We start from the raw sequence: 17586 nt of genomic DNA on the forward strand, positions 1-17586 counted from the left end.
CCCTCACGTGGTTCTCCTACCCCTACTTATACTATTATTTACTCCTAACTCCCCAGACGACACCTAACACTTGGTTGCTGACGCCCTGCTACTTATTTCAGTGTTATGCAGCAATGTTTATAAACCATGTACTTGTCCTGCATTGTTTGTACTGTTAATAACTTAGGGAGACTTAGGTTTAGGCTGCGGGGACGAGGGGGTTAGGTTTAGGCACTTAGGGGGGGTTAGGGTTAGGCACTAGGGGTGGGGGGGTTAGGGTTAGGCACCCCTAAAGGAGGGTTAAGGGGGGGAGTAGGGTTAGTAAATACTTACCTTTTTAGCTATTGGGATCTTCACTGCTGCCGGTCTTCCGGCGTCGGGATTTGAACCACCGGACCTATCATACCGATCCCCTATAAACATGTGGTATGTAAACAGGCAAATACAATAGAGATGATGAGATTTGCCACATTATGTATTCCTGATAACAGGGCTATATATGCATTTATTATATCCAGTAAGGGCGATTGGTGAACTGCCAAAAATACCCCACAACAAGACACGTATTATGTGACATCATGTCCCTATTTTTGTGTTAGTGTGCCTGTTTATATCCCTCTGTTAACCAAGATAGTTTAATCATCATCATTGTATGTTGATAAGGCGCTGCAAAACTCCACAACGCTATAGAGTCGGCATAACAAGTCATACATAGAAAGTACTGACATGAGGATGATGGAGAAGGTGCTGACATGAGGACACTGCTCATGAGAGGCTTAGGGGTAAATTTACTAAAGGGAGAGTTTTCAGAAGTCAGTTTTAAAAGAGATGTTGCCCATAACAACCATTTAACTAGCACCTTTAGAAGATAATAGCTAGAATCTGATTGGTTGCTATGGGCAACATCTCTTCTAAAACTCACTTCTAAAAACTCTGACTTTAGTAAATTTACCCCCTTACACTGTAGAGGCAGAGACAGGTAATGCTGAGACAGTATAGGGATGATATGGTAGCGTGTAGTGCACAGAGAGGGTAGTGTCTAGTTGGGGTAGTAGTGAGATGGGCTATGGAGAGCAGCGTACAGTGAGCAGCTGCTGATTAATCACAAATGTCCAAATGTGTAAATTGAAGAATACACACGGGCATATTTATCAATATTATTTTTACTAAAATAATGTAAAAATGGGTGGCATTTAAATGTATTAAAGGGCTTTTGGAACAGTCTTCATATGAAAAAAACGACTCCAGGCCCTTAGAATCACATATTTTAAGTAAAGCAGCGTACACACTTGGCGATATTAATGAGCGATTGAACGATTACGACATTCGTAATTGTTCAATCGCTCATTAGTAGTGCACAAATCGTGCACTATAATGTCGGAAGCGACCAGCAATGCGCGCTCCCGCTGGTCGTTTCCGACATCTATCATCGCCTGAACATGCCGGCCAATCTGCTGATAACGTCAGATTGGGCATGTTCAGGGATGAGGGAGGGTGCCTGCACTGAACGACATAACGTTCAATGTAGGCACTACAGGGGATCAGCAACGACTGTACGATTACGATGTCGTAATCGTACTATCTTTCCTAATCGCCAAGTGTGTACGCACCTTTAGCAGATCACATTTCCCATACTTGTAATGGGAAATGCGATCTGCTTCAAATTTACTAATGTTCAATTGTAAAAAACAAAATACCAGAAGAAGCCCTGTGACAACGCTATGTATGGCTTTATACAGGGTTCCCCCACTCCTTCTCTGCTCTGCCTGACATCTGATAGGCAGAGCAGAGCCCTGAGCGGGTGTCAGTCATCAGCCTGTGTGTTTGAATAGACCACAGGCTGATTACAGAGTTACAAAAAGGTAATGGTGCGCTCTGCATTAACTTCACAGACCACTAAACCTGGTAGCTGCTAACACAGTGGGATCTGCCCAGCACTAAAATTCAGGGTAAGCTCTTCACATTCTTCTCTTTTATTTAAATTCAGGGTAAGAGCTTCACATTCTTTCATTTTGTATAAATTCAGGATAAGCTCTTCACATTCTTTTCTTTTGAGTACAGAGGTGTAGGAAGAGAAAAGAAATAAAATAAAATATAGCTTTCCCGGGCGGCTAACCGGTGATCTCCTCTGTGTGACCCGATCTTTCACTGCATCATCTCAGCTGACCGCTTACAACAACTGATCGGGTCACAGAGAGGAGATCACCGATCAGCTGTCTAAGTGTAAGGTAAGTTTTATTTTATTTATTTTCTACACCAGGGGCAGGGGGGGCTAAAGCGTGGGGGGGAGAGGTAGCGGGGACAGGGAATGAGGCAAGAGGCCGAGGGGGGTGCAGGCGCAGACCCATTCTCACTGTATTTGTTCCAAAAAATACAATGAGAATTGTGCGGAGGGGATTCGCAGGGACAGAAGCTTTCTCGCAAGATCTGTCCCTGTAAGGGATTTTTGATAAATTCGAGTGATATTTCCTTAATTCGCAATGACAATTTAGGCGAAAATATCACACTACAACCACATTTTATATGTGGATTGTAGTAAATATGCCCCACATTGTGGTTTAGCTCCACTTTAAGATTCCAGCTGAGGGTTCAATGACTAATATGGCTGCTCTCTGCCCTGTGTGACAGTAGTGAGGTGTAATACTTGCACAATGCAATCGTCCTCCTACTCATCTGTCATTTCCCCTTTGCACAGTGCAGACAGCAGAGTCAGCTGGTAGAAAGGGGAAGACTCATGGTGTAAGTAGGACAATGCCTTCTCTGCGGCCGAGCCTCCGTCTGTCTACTTGGTGTACCAGTATCACATTCTGCAGCGGCCACTGCGCCTGGCTGCTCCGTAGTGAATGTGACATAGTCAGTGGTGTAGCCACATGAGGGGGAGCTTAGCTGGAAAAATAAGAGCTCCAAGCCCAGGTGTTTAAAAACTTAAAATATCAACATCTAAATACATCTGCATCCAAATAACATCGATAAATTACCCCTGACATTACATTAATCCCCCCCCCAAATACATACACGTAAAAATACACATGCACTACAAAAACAGTATAAGGCAACACAGTCAGAACTCAGTGATCAACATACAGTAAAGAGATCCTCCAGTGCCGGCCTTACAGTACACATATCAGCGCAATAACCGCCGTACAGTTCTTATGGCATTTCAGTGACTACAATACAGTACATACAGCATCCATGTGACCACCATACAGTACACACAGCATTGCAGTGACCGCCATACTGTACACACTGCATTGCAGTGACCACCATACAGTACAAACAGCGTCGCAGTGACCACCATACAGTACACACAGCATCGCAGTGGCCGCCATACAGTACATACAGCATTGCAGTGACTTCCATACAGTACACACAGCATTGCAGTAATAGCATCGCTGTGACCACCATACAGTACACACAACATTGCAGTAATAGCATCGCTGTGACCACCATACAGTACACACAACATTGCAGTAATAGCATCGCTGTGACCACCATACAGTACACACAACATTGCAGTAATAGCATCGCTGTGACCGCCATACAGGACACACAAGATTGCAGTAATTGTCATACAGCACACACAGCATCGCAGTGACAGTCATAAAGAACACACAGCATCACAGAGATCACCATACAGTACACACAGTATCACAGTCACCACCATTGAATGAATACATCACATCAGTAGGCTGCACGGCCCCTACAAGGGAGGGGAGGAGAAGTAATGTGCATCATCTGGGGAGGTGTCCAGTCACGGTCTGCCCACCCACCTACCTTTCCGTCTGCCCCTTTGCATGCTGACATTGTGTACCTCAACATAACCTCAGTATCGACTATCCCATCCTCCCCTCTCTCCGAGACATAGACTACTCATCTGGGGGCCAGGTAAATGGTCTATGCACAGGAGGGAGAGGGGGCCGGGGTAGTCCATGACCTGGCAGACGGGGAGATCCCGTTGCAGCACCCCCCAGTGGTCGGCTTCTGTACACGCCTATGCATACTACACCCATGCAGACGTGGCTGGATAGAGTATGTGGCTCCTGCATTGTGTACACAGAAATAAATGTGCACATTCTCCCACTTGTAGCGCTGTATGCCTCTGGCTGTGCGCCTACGGGAAAACATTCCCTGTAAAACCCAAGTATTATTATTATTATCATTATTATTATTATTATTATCCTTTATTTCTATGGAGCCACAAGTGTTACGCAGCGCCTTACAAAGTACATAAACAAATAATTTGACAAGCGACTTAAGGTGCGTACACACTGGGCGATTAAAGTGGACGACTGAACGATAATGATATCGTTATCGTTCAGTCGTCCACTTTATCGTCCATTTTTTACACCAACACGATGAACGATAACGACGACGCGCGTTCCCGCGGGTCGTTCGTCATCATCTTTCATCAGGTTAACATGCAGGCCAACCTGACGATCTCGTCAGGTTGCTGCATGTTGGGGAATGGGGGAGAGAGCCCGGCGCTGAACGATATCGTTAATGATATCGTTCAGCGGCTGTGCTCAATGTCATGAACGACATTGAGCACAGCCTGCCGGGGACACACTAGACGATATCGCTCAGGGAGCATATCGTCTAGTGTGTACGCACCATTACAGTACAAAATAGGACAAGGACATGGATAATATACATTGCTACATTAGTGACCATAACACCTAGATATGCAACAGAGCGTAAGCAACCAAGTGTTAGGTGCCCTGATGGGGGGCAAGAAGTTGATGAAGTAAAGTAAGGAGAAGCACAAGAGGAGAGAGGGCCCTGCTGGTAAGAGCTTACATTCCCTGTAAAACCCAAGTACGTCCCTTTAGCAATTAGTGTAGAGGTGATTGAATGTACGGCTTCTGCATCTTCCCTATTTCTGGGCGCACAGTTGTAGCGCATGCTCAGTGCGCAGACACGTAACATATGTTCTGAAACATGCGGACGTTCAGTCCTGCATAAGCGCCATTGTCTCTGCAGACCTTGGGGAACCACAATTCCCATCATCATATGTTTACAGGAACCTATAATGCACTTTTTACACATTTTATTTACTACTCTGCAATAACTATCAACCCCTGAATCCTATACTGTAAGAACAGAGAGTGAGGACGGCATCTGTCACGCAGAATAAGATCAATGTTATTGTGCACTGGATCAAAACTAAAAAATAGGGACAAAACCTGGGACCGTCTGTGAAAGTAGGGACAGTTAGCATTAGTAAGTACTCGGAACCTTCTCAGAACAATAAGAGGGAAGTGCTGTATTACTGCAGTTACAAAACACTGGGGATTAGACTGTGACAAATTGTTTCTCACAGTACAGTATATAAGATACAGTTCTACCTGCAGGTCCTTATTTAGATTGCTGTGGCCCGGGAGCCACTAAGCTGTGTTACATCTATAATTGCTTTGCCAGTCTTAGGCCAGGTTTACATGAGCGATATATAGTCGCATGAGTAACTGTAGGAGCCAAGTTGGAAGATATGTGGAGCCCGAAGGAGCCGGCTACATGTGACATTGTTAGTCTGCACTGGTTACATGTCACAAGGTTTGTCTCATGTAATAAATCACATTTATATAAAGGAATGAAGATTTCCTACCTGGTAATATAATGATTAGATCATTACAGTTCTCTGAGTGCTGTAATGGGACGGAACATAGATAAATAGTAATGTTTTCCAATGGGCTTCTGATCTGTATTCGATTCATTCTGGGGTCATCGTGTGTCTGTCATCTGTACATTAATTCCACCTTTTCCTGTTGTCTGTAGAAGATGTCTCCTCCTCAGCCCCAGATGCCTAAGATCAAGGTGAAGAGTTCTCCTCTTATAGAGAAACTTCAGGTGAGTCCCAGGAAGTAGTATTTATTAATTTATTAATTTATTTATTTATTACCAGTTATTTATATAGCGCACACATATTCCACAGCGCTTTACAGAGAGAATATTTGTCCATTCACATCTGTCCCTGCCCCAGTGGAGCTTACAATCTATATTCCCTACCACATGCTCACACACATACACATTAAGGTTAATTTTTGTTGGGTGCCAACTAACCTACCAGTATATTTTCGGAGTGTGGGAGGAAACCGGAGTACCCTGAGGAAACCCACGCAAGCACAGGGAGAATATAGAAATTCCACACAGTTAGGGCCGTAGTGGAAATCAAACCCATGACCTTAGTGCTGTGAGGCAGTAATGCTACCATTACACCTTCTGTGCTGAGAGTCCCTGGTCTCAGTGCTAGGGGGAGAAGATCTGTGGACATCTGTCATCTATTGTGCAAGACTACACTATCTCTGCAATACCTCACTCCAAGCAGCACCCCAGGAGTATGTCTCCCCAGGCAGCACCCCAGCAGGAGTACGTCACCCCTGGCAGCACCCCAGGAGAATGTCTCCCCAGGCAGCACCCCAGCAGGAGTACATCACCCCAGGCAACACCCCAGAAGTATGTCACCCCAGGCAGCACCCCAGGGGTATGTCACCCCAGGCAGCACCCCAGGAGTATATCTCCCCAGGCAGCACCCCAGAAGTATGTCACCCCAGGCAGCACCCCAGGAGTATGTCTCCCCAGGCAGCACCCCAGGAGTATGTCTCCCCTGGCAGCACCCCAGGTGTTGGACACCCCAGGAGTATGTCTACCCTAGGTCACCCCAGGCAGCACCTCAGGTACCATTGTGACACCCAAGAGGAGAGGGCCAATAGTTGGAAATGCGAGAGAGGACAGAGAGTGAGGTCAGGGGTGTAGATGAAAGTTGGGTGTCATCAGCCTATAGGTGGTATTAGAGAGAGAAGTAGTTGATGAGCACTCTAAGGGAAGTGGTATAGAGGGAGAAGAGAAGGGGACCAAGGGCTGGACCATGGGAAACGCTAACAGGAATGGGGAGAGAAGGGGAGGTGGAGGTAGACGTGGGACAGAGAATGTGCTGTTGTTCAGATATCAGGTAAACCAGAGCCCGATGGAGTGGAGGACTATCAGGGTGGTCGGCAGTGTTAGAGGCAGCAGTGAGGTTGAGAAAGATATAGATTTGGATTTGGCAGTGAGGAGATCATTGTTGACCTTGGTGAGGAAAGTTTCCGCACTTACTGATGCCCCACCCTAGTGAATATCCCATAAACCTGACTGGGAGGGGCATGGACAACACGACTCTACCTGCTACAATAAGGCCAGTGGTAGCAGGAGAGTGGAGCTGAAGACGTTGGGTGACCGGTCAGATTGGAGGATTACTGCACAACAGGGAATTAATGAGCAGTACATCGCATTTTATTTTATATACTGTACATAGGTGCGCACTCACATTCTGGGCTATGGAGCTGCCATGCAGAAGTAGAGGAAATATTGCAATATAAAGCTCTAGAATATAGAGTACAAGAAAGGACTCCCCCCACCCATCCTATGCATAGAAGTAGGACAGGGTTAGTTCCCATATTCACATACAGCTGTTTCCACCTCATTAGGTCACAGCATTATGACACAGATGTGTATTGGTTTTGGGATCAGACGGAGCATATAATGGGTTGTGACAACCAGTGATATTAGTATACCATGTAAATGAATGTTATAATGTTGAGCACATTTTTTCTACTTTCCAGGCTAATTTGGCCTTCGCTCCTGCTTCATTTCTCCCGGGAGTATCCCCGAAGAGCCCGGGACTGAAAGTCATGGCCTCTCCATTTAGCAGTCCGCCATCAACGCCGAGCAGCCCTGGTATCCACTCCCATTCCAGCGAATCAGAGGAAACGGCTGTCAGTTTTGAACAACCACCAGAGGGCACTCATCTGCAGAGCTACACCAAGGTTACTGCTGTAGAATGTGCAATAGTGATGGCAGCATCTGAATCTGCTGTGTGGTATCGCCCTAGTCTAGATAGGTTGCAATGACAAATAGTTCTTAACCGTGTAGCGTTTTCCCGTGAACGGTGACAAAGTCAGCTCTTAACTGCCATGTCACTGACTGTGTTTAAAAAATGACAGTTAGGAGCTGATTGGCTGGCACTTTATCTGTGTTCACTTTATCCCCATCCAAGGCTTAGTAAAATAGACCCCTATATCCCTGATTTAGTTCCCAAAATGATCATGACAAATCGATGTAGAGTATAATATACCAATTATCTCCTCTATTCTCCAGGTGCGCACAAGAGGCTCAATAAAACGAAGGCCTCCAAGCCGAAGTTTTAGAAAATCCCAAACTGATATGGACTTTGATATTGACAAAATGAAAACAACAGCGAAAGAAAATGGGGATAAGACGGCAGACGAGGACACTGAGCTGGGGTGGAGGGATAGACGAGACCTGTGTAACACTGAGTCAGCGCAAGAGACGGGCAATGCACCAACCAACTCAGCTGAGAAGTCACCCGGGAGCCAAGAGATTGACCCAGATAAAACTGAGAAACACCTGGACGTCAGGGAGACGCAGAGCGAGAGCAGATTGGAGAAGCAATCGGTGGAACCAGACAGTGACCAGACGGAGACACCCAACAGAGAGCAGGGGCAGCTGGACACAAAGGAAACGGACGCACAGGTCACAAACGAGGAAGATATAACAATAAACATAGAGCAGAGCAGTATGGAGCCAAGCGAGGATGAGAAGAAAGATGGGAGCAGTGAGCACAGCAAATCTGATGGGGACGTAAGTAGACAATTCCGTAACACACTGCACATGCGCACAACCTAAGTGCACTACTCCCTCTTGTGGTGACAAATTAAATTAAACTCCAATGAAGTGCTTGGACCATATTTAGTGAAGCCAGGGATAAAGAGGGACAATTATGAAACCGAAGCAATGTAAAAAATCTTATTGGTTGCTATTCGCAAGACCAGATTTTTCCGCTTTTCATAAAAATCCCATCATTTATGCTTCTAGATCTTGTGTCCGTCATTAATGCATCAGGCGTTAATCTGAACTCGTGCGTCTTTGTTTTATAGTCCCCCTGACATTGTAGAACTGTAGATATTGTTACCGTTTATTACATTTCTTCCTAAATGGAGTAACACGTGCACTGTGGGCCTGATTTAGAGCCGCTCGCTATTTGCGAGCACACGCTCTGAATCAGGGCGGGGAGTATTTATTTATTTATTTCCTGTCTGCTCGCTAAGCTGTGGGTGCCCACCCACAGCTAGTGCGAGCGGGCAGGAGATGGTCGCTATTATCGCGACCATCGGCATTGCGAGGAGACCCTAAGGTAGGATCTCAGCACTCGCAATGCCGAGTGGACTTCCAGCTCTAATAGAGCAGGAAGTCCACTACTGACATCACGAGTAATGTCAGTAGGGCCGCCCACAAACAGCATGTGCTCCTTCGGGAACGCCTCCGTTTGTTCAGCCAGCCCCCCTACCCACCTACAAAACGGGGCGAGCTGTCGATCAACATCAACAGCCGCCCTGTTTTGCTGCGAGCTCCGGAGCGAGTGAAGGTCTCACTCGCTACGGGGCTTGCGCGTTGAGCTTGCCACGCGTGCGCTCTGGGCCACCATCGACCCGCTTGCGAGTGGGTCTGAATCAGGCTCCGTGTATGAATGGGGAGACTGTCCCAAAGTATGTTCTGTCCTATTAAATGGTTCCCCCAAATAGCAGAACAGAAGCCCCCCCACTCTGTCCCGCATCAAATGTGAATAATCGTAATTGATTTGGGCCCAAAGTAGTAGCCCCTGATTTGTGGGCACGGACGCTCTTCTGGCACAAAACCAGCTTTAAATCTAGCGGCTATCTCACTGGAATCACTCTAGTGCCTGCAAATTTCAGTCTGTTACATATGGGCCCTGGTGGTTATATTATCTGTATATCTCATGTCAGGCTGTGGGTCTGTCAGCTGCAGAGTTTCTTCCAACTCCCTCACAATAATTCTATATATTATCAGTGAAGGCAATGCACAAAACATATTCAAATCTTCCTATACGCTCATCTGAGTTGGTTTATTTTCCACCACGAGCAAGGCAGCACGGAGCCCAATTTATTTATGAACAGTGATTTATATAGCGCTATCGTATTGCATTGCGCTTTACAGTTGGGTGTAATCCTTGTCGTGGACAATAAACTGATGTTTTTAGGATTTTCACTTTTAGAGGCGTTTTTATGTAGCTGTTTGTGTCAGGGAGAGAAATGTCGGCTGTCAGTAAATTTGTCTAAAACTGTACAATAGTAAATATTGAGAAACATTGGCGACCTGGGTTTGAGCATTTTAATGAGGCCCAAACTTCTATTTGCAGCACGCCAAATGATGGTGGGAGGAGAGTGCCACGAATTTCCCAATAGGAGTAAAAACGTTGTATTTATGTTTCCGTTGGCACAAAGGGTTTCTCGGTTGGGGTTTGGGAAGGGAAGATAAGAGCTCGGAGCTTAGTTTGCAGTTAGCAGTTAGGTCTTGATGTCTCCTGGGATTTTTTTGGATGTAGGTTCTGCAATTTCATTGGATGACATCACAGGGAATCTTTCCCATTGGCTCTACGCATGAGCAAGGAGAGAACTATAATGACCTAGACAGCGTAAGGTCAGGGGGCTGTAATGGTGGGAATAACAATGATTACTGCTAACACACTAGCACATTTGTCATGGCATCTATCAGACAATGAGAGGAGCATTGATAAGAAATTACACCTCGCTTATGTTATCAAGGCAGGTGCTTCCAACATTACTATACGACACACACAGGGCTCCATTCAGTTAGGTGCGGGACACAATTTTTCTTTGCACCGAGATTGCTGATTTTTGTTCACCCCCATAGAGGTGTGCACACTAAAATATAAATATATGTACCCCTGCACATTGCTAGCATCGCCAACTGTAACTAGGGTACCTTAATCGCTTAAGAGTCCCTATTTCTATAGCATACAAAGGGGGCACCTATAATGGGTGTGATATGACAAGCCCACATTCAGAAGTCTATTTAGAATGTCGGCACCAGAATGTCAAAAGGTTCTGAATGTCGTAAGTCAAAATGTCGGCATGGACTTTAAGTCGACAACACATATGTTGACATTCAAAAAATTTCAACGTGGTTAAAATGTTGACATGTTCATAATTTTGACATTTTACATGTCGACACCATATTGCCGATATACAATCTTTGCTTATTTTAGCCTAACCCTAACACCAAATCTATCCCTAACCTTAAATTTAACCCCAAATCTAACCTTAATCCTAACCCTAACCCCAAATCTAACCCTAGCCTTAAATTTAACCCCAAATCTAGCCGTAATCCTAACTCTAACCCCAAATATATCCCTAACCTTAAACTTAACCCCAAATCTAACCTTAGTCCTAACCCTAACCCCAAATCTAACCCTAGCCTTAAATTTAACCCTAACCCCAAATCTAACCTTAAACCTAACCCCAAATCTAACCCTAACCTTAAACCCAACCCCAAATCTAACCCTAACCCCAAATCTAACCCTAACTCCAAAACTAACCCTAACCCCAAATTTAACCCTAAGACTAAATCTAATCCCAAATTTAACCCTAAACCTAACCCTAACCCCAAATCTAAAAATAACTCCAAATCTAACCTTAACCATAACCCCATATCTAACCCTAGCCTTAATCCTAACCTTAACCCCAAACCTAACTATAACCCCAAATCTAACCTTAACCCCAAACCTAACCCTAACCCCAAATCGATCCCTAACCCCAAACCTAACCCTAACCCTAAAGTAACCTTAACCACAAATCTAATCCTAACCCCAAATCTAACCCTAACCCTAAACCTACATTAACCCTAACCCTAAATCTAACCCTAACCCCAAACGTAACCCTAACCCCAAACCTATCCCCAAACCTAACCTTAACCCCAAATCTAACCCTAACCCCAAACCTAACCCTAACCCTAAAGTAACCTTAACCACAGATCTAATCCTAAACCTACATTAACCTGAACCCCAAATCTAACCCTAACCCTAACCCTAAACCTACAGTAACCCTAACCCCAAACCTAACCCCAAACCTAACCCTAACCCCAAATCTAACCCTAACCCCAAACCTAACCCTAACCCTAAAGTAACCTTAACCACAAATCTAATCCTAACCCCAAATCTAACCCTAAACCTACATTAACCTTAACCCCAAATCTAACCCTAACCCCAAACCTAACCTTAACCCTAACCCTAAACCTACAGTAACCCTAACCCCAAACCTAACCCTAACCCCAAATCTAACCCTAACCCCAAACCTAACCTTAACCCCAAATCTAACCCTAACCCCAAATCTAAAACTAAGCAAAAAAAAAAATTTATGTTGACATTCTGGTGACAGCATGTTTAATGTTGACATTTTAACCAAGTTGACGTATTTGAATGTTGACATATTGGTTGTTGACTTAAAGTCCGTGTCGGCATTCTGACCGGATCCCTCTGTAATGAGGATACTGTGACTGGCAGTATGTTTTGGGGAGGAACAAAATTAAAATAATAATAATTTATTCGTGCAGCGGTCTCTACCTTTTTCGTACATCCAATAGTTCTTACAAATTACCGTACTTGTCCTTTGTTTGCGTTAGTCTGAATAAGGGAACGGAACGCGATGGCACCACAGGCCGCAGAATATCTCAGCGCATAGGATTCTCTAAGATAATGAGGAATTACTAACTTGAATGTTTATTTCCTTTAGGATAAACCTGAGAAATGATGGGATCTGACCAGCAGAGGATTACAGGCCGTGCCTGGGACAAGCGGGGATTCTAGTTCCGGGCGGCGCCTCATCCCAGCGCAGAGCACCCATGGCGAATTCCTACAGATGGGCCCTTGTCTGTACATATCACTGTGCAGAACATTACCCCATGGTGGGGAGAACACAGGCCTCACTATTTCACCTTTCTGGTGTTTCGTTAAGCAGTGTTAGAGCCTATATCATTATTTATGCTTCAGGCCATGTTTATGGGATGTGTTACGTACAAGTGGCCACATTCCCCCATGTAAATACAGGAATATTCCTTTTCAGCTCCCGTCTTATATACAGCCCTTTGTTGTAGAAGTTCTGTACTATATGTCCGTCATCCTGTCTAATGAAGTTTCACCGTCGGCTGCAGATGGTTATTGTGGATTTACACTAGAAAACACACAAGAAGTAATGATGTGATCTCAACAGAGGGAGCTTCATGGCAAGTAATAACACAATAGTCCTGTGACCTATGGCATCCAATCATATGCTAGCTTTTATTAGTTTAAGCACTAGAATAATCAAGAGTCAGTATTTGAGTATTTGTATGGCTGCTATGTGAATCCTGTTATTTGATGAACTAGTAAATGTTTGTCTCCGCCTAGTGGTGAAGTGACTGTGGCTCACCCAGAGCTTTCGGTAACATAAAAGATAACTAGGCTTATGCCTAGGACACCACTGTTTAAGGGGCAGCAAAATGAGTTTCATTTACTTTTTTTCCTCACTATTCTATGTCATTTCTTGCTATTTGGTCTGCACCAACCACTTTTCAGTAACGATTTAACCTTCATAAAAAAATATATATATATTTAAAAAAAAAAAAAAAAACAATTATTGCTAAAGATTAAATATATTCATGAGTTTATGAAAGCTAAAGTACATTAGGAAATTATGATTTTTAAATGTATACAATTCTGTTCTTAATAAGCTTATTTAAAATGTCTGAGTCTTATAGGAAATATTGTGATGGGGTTATCTTCACACCATGCCATAAACTCCACAATGTCTGCTTTACTCTGTCAGCATCCAAAATGACAGAGTTATAATTGCATAAGAAGCACATTCTTCTGAATTATTTACACAGTCATTTCATCCTCATTATTTTATAAAACCTATAACTGCCTGGATACACTGATTATGAAGCCATAATGAAGTTTGTACATTATGACACACATTTCCGTCTGGGACAGGGACCCCTTGGCTGCAGGGCCCCACAGCACAGGGACTGAATGACTATATTACACTCTTGTCTATCTCAAGAGCTGCGTAGGTTTAATGTCCTCACCAAGTTGTTCCATGTTCTGTATGTTGGCTAATAGATTATATTTATATCACGGAAAATCTCTTCCCTAAAATGATTGTTACTATTCTCTTCTATAGTTCAGACTTAGGGGTAAATTTACTAAAGTGAGAGGTTTTAGAAGTGGAGATGTTGCCCATAACAACCAATCAGATTCTACTTAAGATTTAACTAGCACCTTCTAGAAGATAATAGCTAGAATCTGATTGGTTGCTATGGGCAACATCTCCACTTCTAAAAACTCTCACTTTAGTCAATTTACCCCTTCGTATAAGGAAGCAAACAATGGCGCACAGAGACTGCGCTGCTGCGCCTCACATAGGTGACCTATATACAGGCATCCCATATACTCATCACAGAAATACTGTACACCGACCAAGGCAACCTCATCTGATCCAGGACCCTGACACAACTTATATTCACGCTGTCCGGTGCCGAGACGTTCCTCATAGAGACCTATAGATCCGTTATAGTGCCGTCCGACGCGGCGGATCACTGTGGCGTCTTACAAATCAAGGATAATAAGTGAACTGATGAAATGCTCTATTGTTATAATGGCAAAAGTAAGAAGCTGTAGTCTTGGCCCTGACTGTATATACGTAACCCGCGATTTACCATACAGACAGGTCATATTTAGTTATTGTTGTTGTCTCGCATCTCTTGTGCTCATTATGTTGTTGTTTACATTTTCGCCTCCTAGATATAATTTGTACAGCGGTTGTTGATAGTAACGGAAGTGATGTGTGGCGTGTGTGTGGACGGGTACATTAACATTTTATCCCATATTGTAAGGTAAAAAGGAGATAAATAAATATGGTTTATAATAATTTGTCTCATCTTTGAATCACCCTGGTGGAGATCCATGTATGCGTGTTAGGACTAAGCACACTAGCGAAACGCGCATCAGGAGACACGCGGTGCACGCTGTATGACGTGTGTTCTATTTATTCTATGTGCTCACCACACTAAAAAATTGTGAAATAATTATGAATGTGAAGGGTGGCTGATAGACGTTTGGACAATATGAACAGGCATTTGTGTTCCAGTGTATTTAAGTGTATACTATTGATACTAACGGCAACTATGTGTTAAGATATTCAGCAACATAATAGCAACGCTACAGGCTCACTAATCATAAACTAAAAGATATATAGACAGCGCTGTAGAGGTAAAGATGTAATGTGCCCAACAATATGAAAAAATAAAATAAACAATATTTATTTAGCATAACATAGTATTCTGACCCTTGTGGTCCTAAAAAACATATAAACATACAACACTTATAGAGATGAGCATAATCAACATAAAAAATGTACAGATAATATGCAAATATTTATAAAATGAGATATCCACAACAGAAGGAAATCAATAAGGGAAATCCTTTGATTTTTGAAAGTTCCTTTGGACAATTGCACTGGGATCTTTAATCCCCAAAAAATGTCAATATGAATATACGAATCCACAGTGTAAATAAATTGAAAACATTTGTTGTAATTGAGATGTAGGTAACTCCGTTTAGACACAATGTTCCAAATAAGTGTAACAGTGAGAAACGAAATCCTTCTAAAATGGTTATATGATTCCAGCCTCAATTAAAGGAAATATGCCATGTAGTATACTAGGTGTAATTAATTTCAGAAGGTCAATATATGGTGGTTAGCACGGCTGTTAGTATGAAAAAGAAGAAAGACAAATCTTTTATCTCCTCCTTCCCATTGAGGGAACCACTGGCATGGAGAGCTGTACGCGTCTCCTGTTTCTAAGTAGCTGTCTCCTGCAGGAGAGTGTTTGGTTGGAAAATGACCAGACTCTCCGCTCCCAGTCTCCGTCTTGTAGCGGGGAATGTGATAGCTGGATGGATCCGGTACGGGTGACGGAACACTCGATCTCCGTCCCTTTGCCGCAGGGAGACCATATAGTGCCAGAGCACTGTCTGAAAGGTCTGGTGTCAGTAACGGAGCTCCCGGTCTTGTACTCCGTCCTTAGGCGGGGAGGGTGAGAGGTGCAAAAGCCCAGGTTGGCTTCAGATACCAGTGGGTATTGTGCATAGTGTGGATAAGCTCCAAAAAGCTCTAACTCATTTCTTCCCTATTGGGATTTCTTCAGACAGTGGGAAGAAATGCGTTAGAGCTTTTATACTAGGAATTATAGGTGGAGTAATAATTTATAGGTGGAATAAATTATTTTGAGTAACATTAAACAGCGCTTCTATACATTTAATTCAGGATACTGAATCAATTATCCCCCCAGCCATTTAACAAGATTACCATAATAACCTGTCGCTATAAACCTGAATAAAGTTATACCCATTGTTTTTCAATGGCTGTTTTGCAATCACATTTTAGTACATCAATGACTACATTATGATTGCTATAACGTGTTTTATATGACAACAAGCACACTATCTAACAACAGCGATTGACTTGGGAATTGATAAATAATTTAACATTCCATCAATAAATTCAGGTGTCATCTAGTACGTTGTGTATGGGATTTGCAGTGATTCCTAAGGGGCTCATGTAATGAACCCAACTAAATAGATGATTCCTCAGGATAGTACTATGGGCCTGATTCAGACTTGGGAATAGAGAGAGATATCTCTCTACTGATCATCTTGGTGAGACCATGCTGCACGGCAGGTGGGGCAGATGTAAAATGTGCAGAGAGATTTAGATTTTGGAGGAGTGTTTGCAAACTGACATCTACATTGTAGAGTAATAATAAAGCTGTGTAGTATTTGTGGGCTACATGTAAAAGCAGCCAGTATCAGTGGCAAATGCAGGATTTCTAGAGGGGGGTTTCCAAATGCTTGCTTTTAGAGTGAGTGTGGCCAGTCCATGAAGAGGGTAGAATTAGCACTTATCCAGCTTTAATATGCGTCATAAAAAGTATATTGTGTATCATAATTCCAGCATATACAGGACCAGGGATCACAGTAAGCCATTAGATGAGTCATTAGGGCCATCCTGCCTGAGCTGAATGTTTTTATTTTAGATGCGGGCACCATTCCAGAGTATTAGAGCAAGTCCGGGAGTCTGGGAGCAGCAGAATAACCTAGCACTGCCCTGGACATATATGTACATATTGGGCTCTATAGCAGCACATCCCTAACAGTGAATGTTTTTCAGATCTCATAGTTGGTGCACAGGTTATTTATTATGGAGGATTCATGTAAAAAATCCACAGGTGGTGCTAATTTTTTCATTTGTGATACTGAGAAGACCATGCAGCACTAGTAAAATTCTATTATACTATTTCTATTGTGGTCATGGTGTGGGCTGGGGAGGGGGGGTTTCTAGGCAGATGGAAACCCCCCCTGCGTTTGCCTATGAGTATTTACCCCTCACCTAAAATGTTTTATGTATTTAGACCCCTTGCATTGCAATATGGTTTGTTCAGATTCACAGTTGAGAGAGACATCTCTCTCTATTCCCGACTCTGAATAAGGCCGTATGTACGGGGGACAATAATTCTTGAAATCACTCAACCAAAGACAATAATAGACATGATCCACAAGTTTGAGTTTAAGACGTGGCAATAATATGGGATTTGCTATAATCCCTAAGTGATCTGGATCTGGTATATTCTTATAGGGGAATCAGTATGTAATACCGCCGGCCGCATGGCCGGCAGTTCGATTCCCGGCAGCGTCAGGCC

General features: G+C 43.5%; 1 protein-coding gene across 2 annotated transcripts in view; it reads left to right on the top strand.

Annotated features, from left to right (window-relative positions):
* RCSD1 (RCSD domain containing 1) overlaps positions 1 to 16258 on the top strand; it is a 136733-nt gene extending 120475 nt beyond the window's left edge. For both annotated transcript variants that reach the window (XM_088444408.1, XM_088444407.1), the window contains 4 exons: positions 5752 to 5823; positions 7575 to 7778; positions 8110 to 8613; positions 12582 to 16258. In XM_088444408.1, coding sequence (XP_088300534.1) covers positions 5752 to 5823; positions 7575 to 7778; positions 8110 to 8613; positions 12582 to 12599 — 798 coding nt within the window. In that variant the 3' untranslated portion in view covers positions 12600 to 16258. The remainder of the gene's footprint in view (positions 1 to 5751; positions 5824 to 7574; positions 7779 to 8109; positions 8614 to 12581) is intronic.
* The last annotated feature ends 1328 nt before the right edge of the window (positions 16259 to 17586 follow it).

Source organism: Taudactylus pleione, unplaced genomic scaffold, assembly GCF_031769625.1.
Source record: "Taudactylus pleione unplaced genomic scaffold, aTauple2 ptg000361l, whole genome shotgun sequence".
Classification (NCBI taxonomy): domain Eukaryota; kingdom Metazoa; phylum Chordata; class Amphibia; order Anura; family Myobatrachidae; genus Taudactylus; species Taudactylus pleione.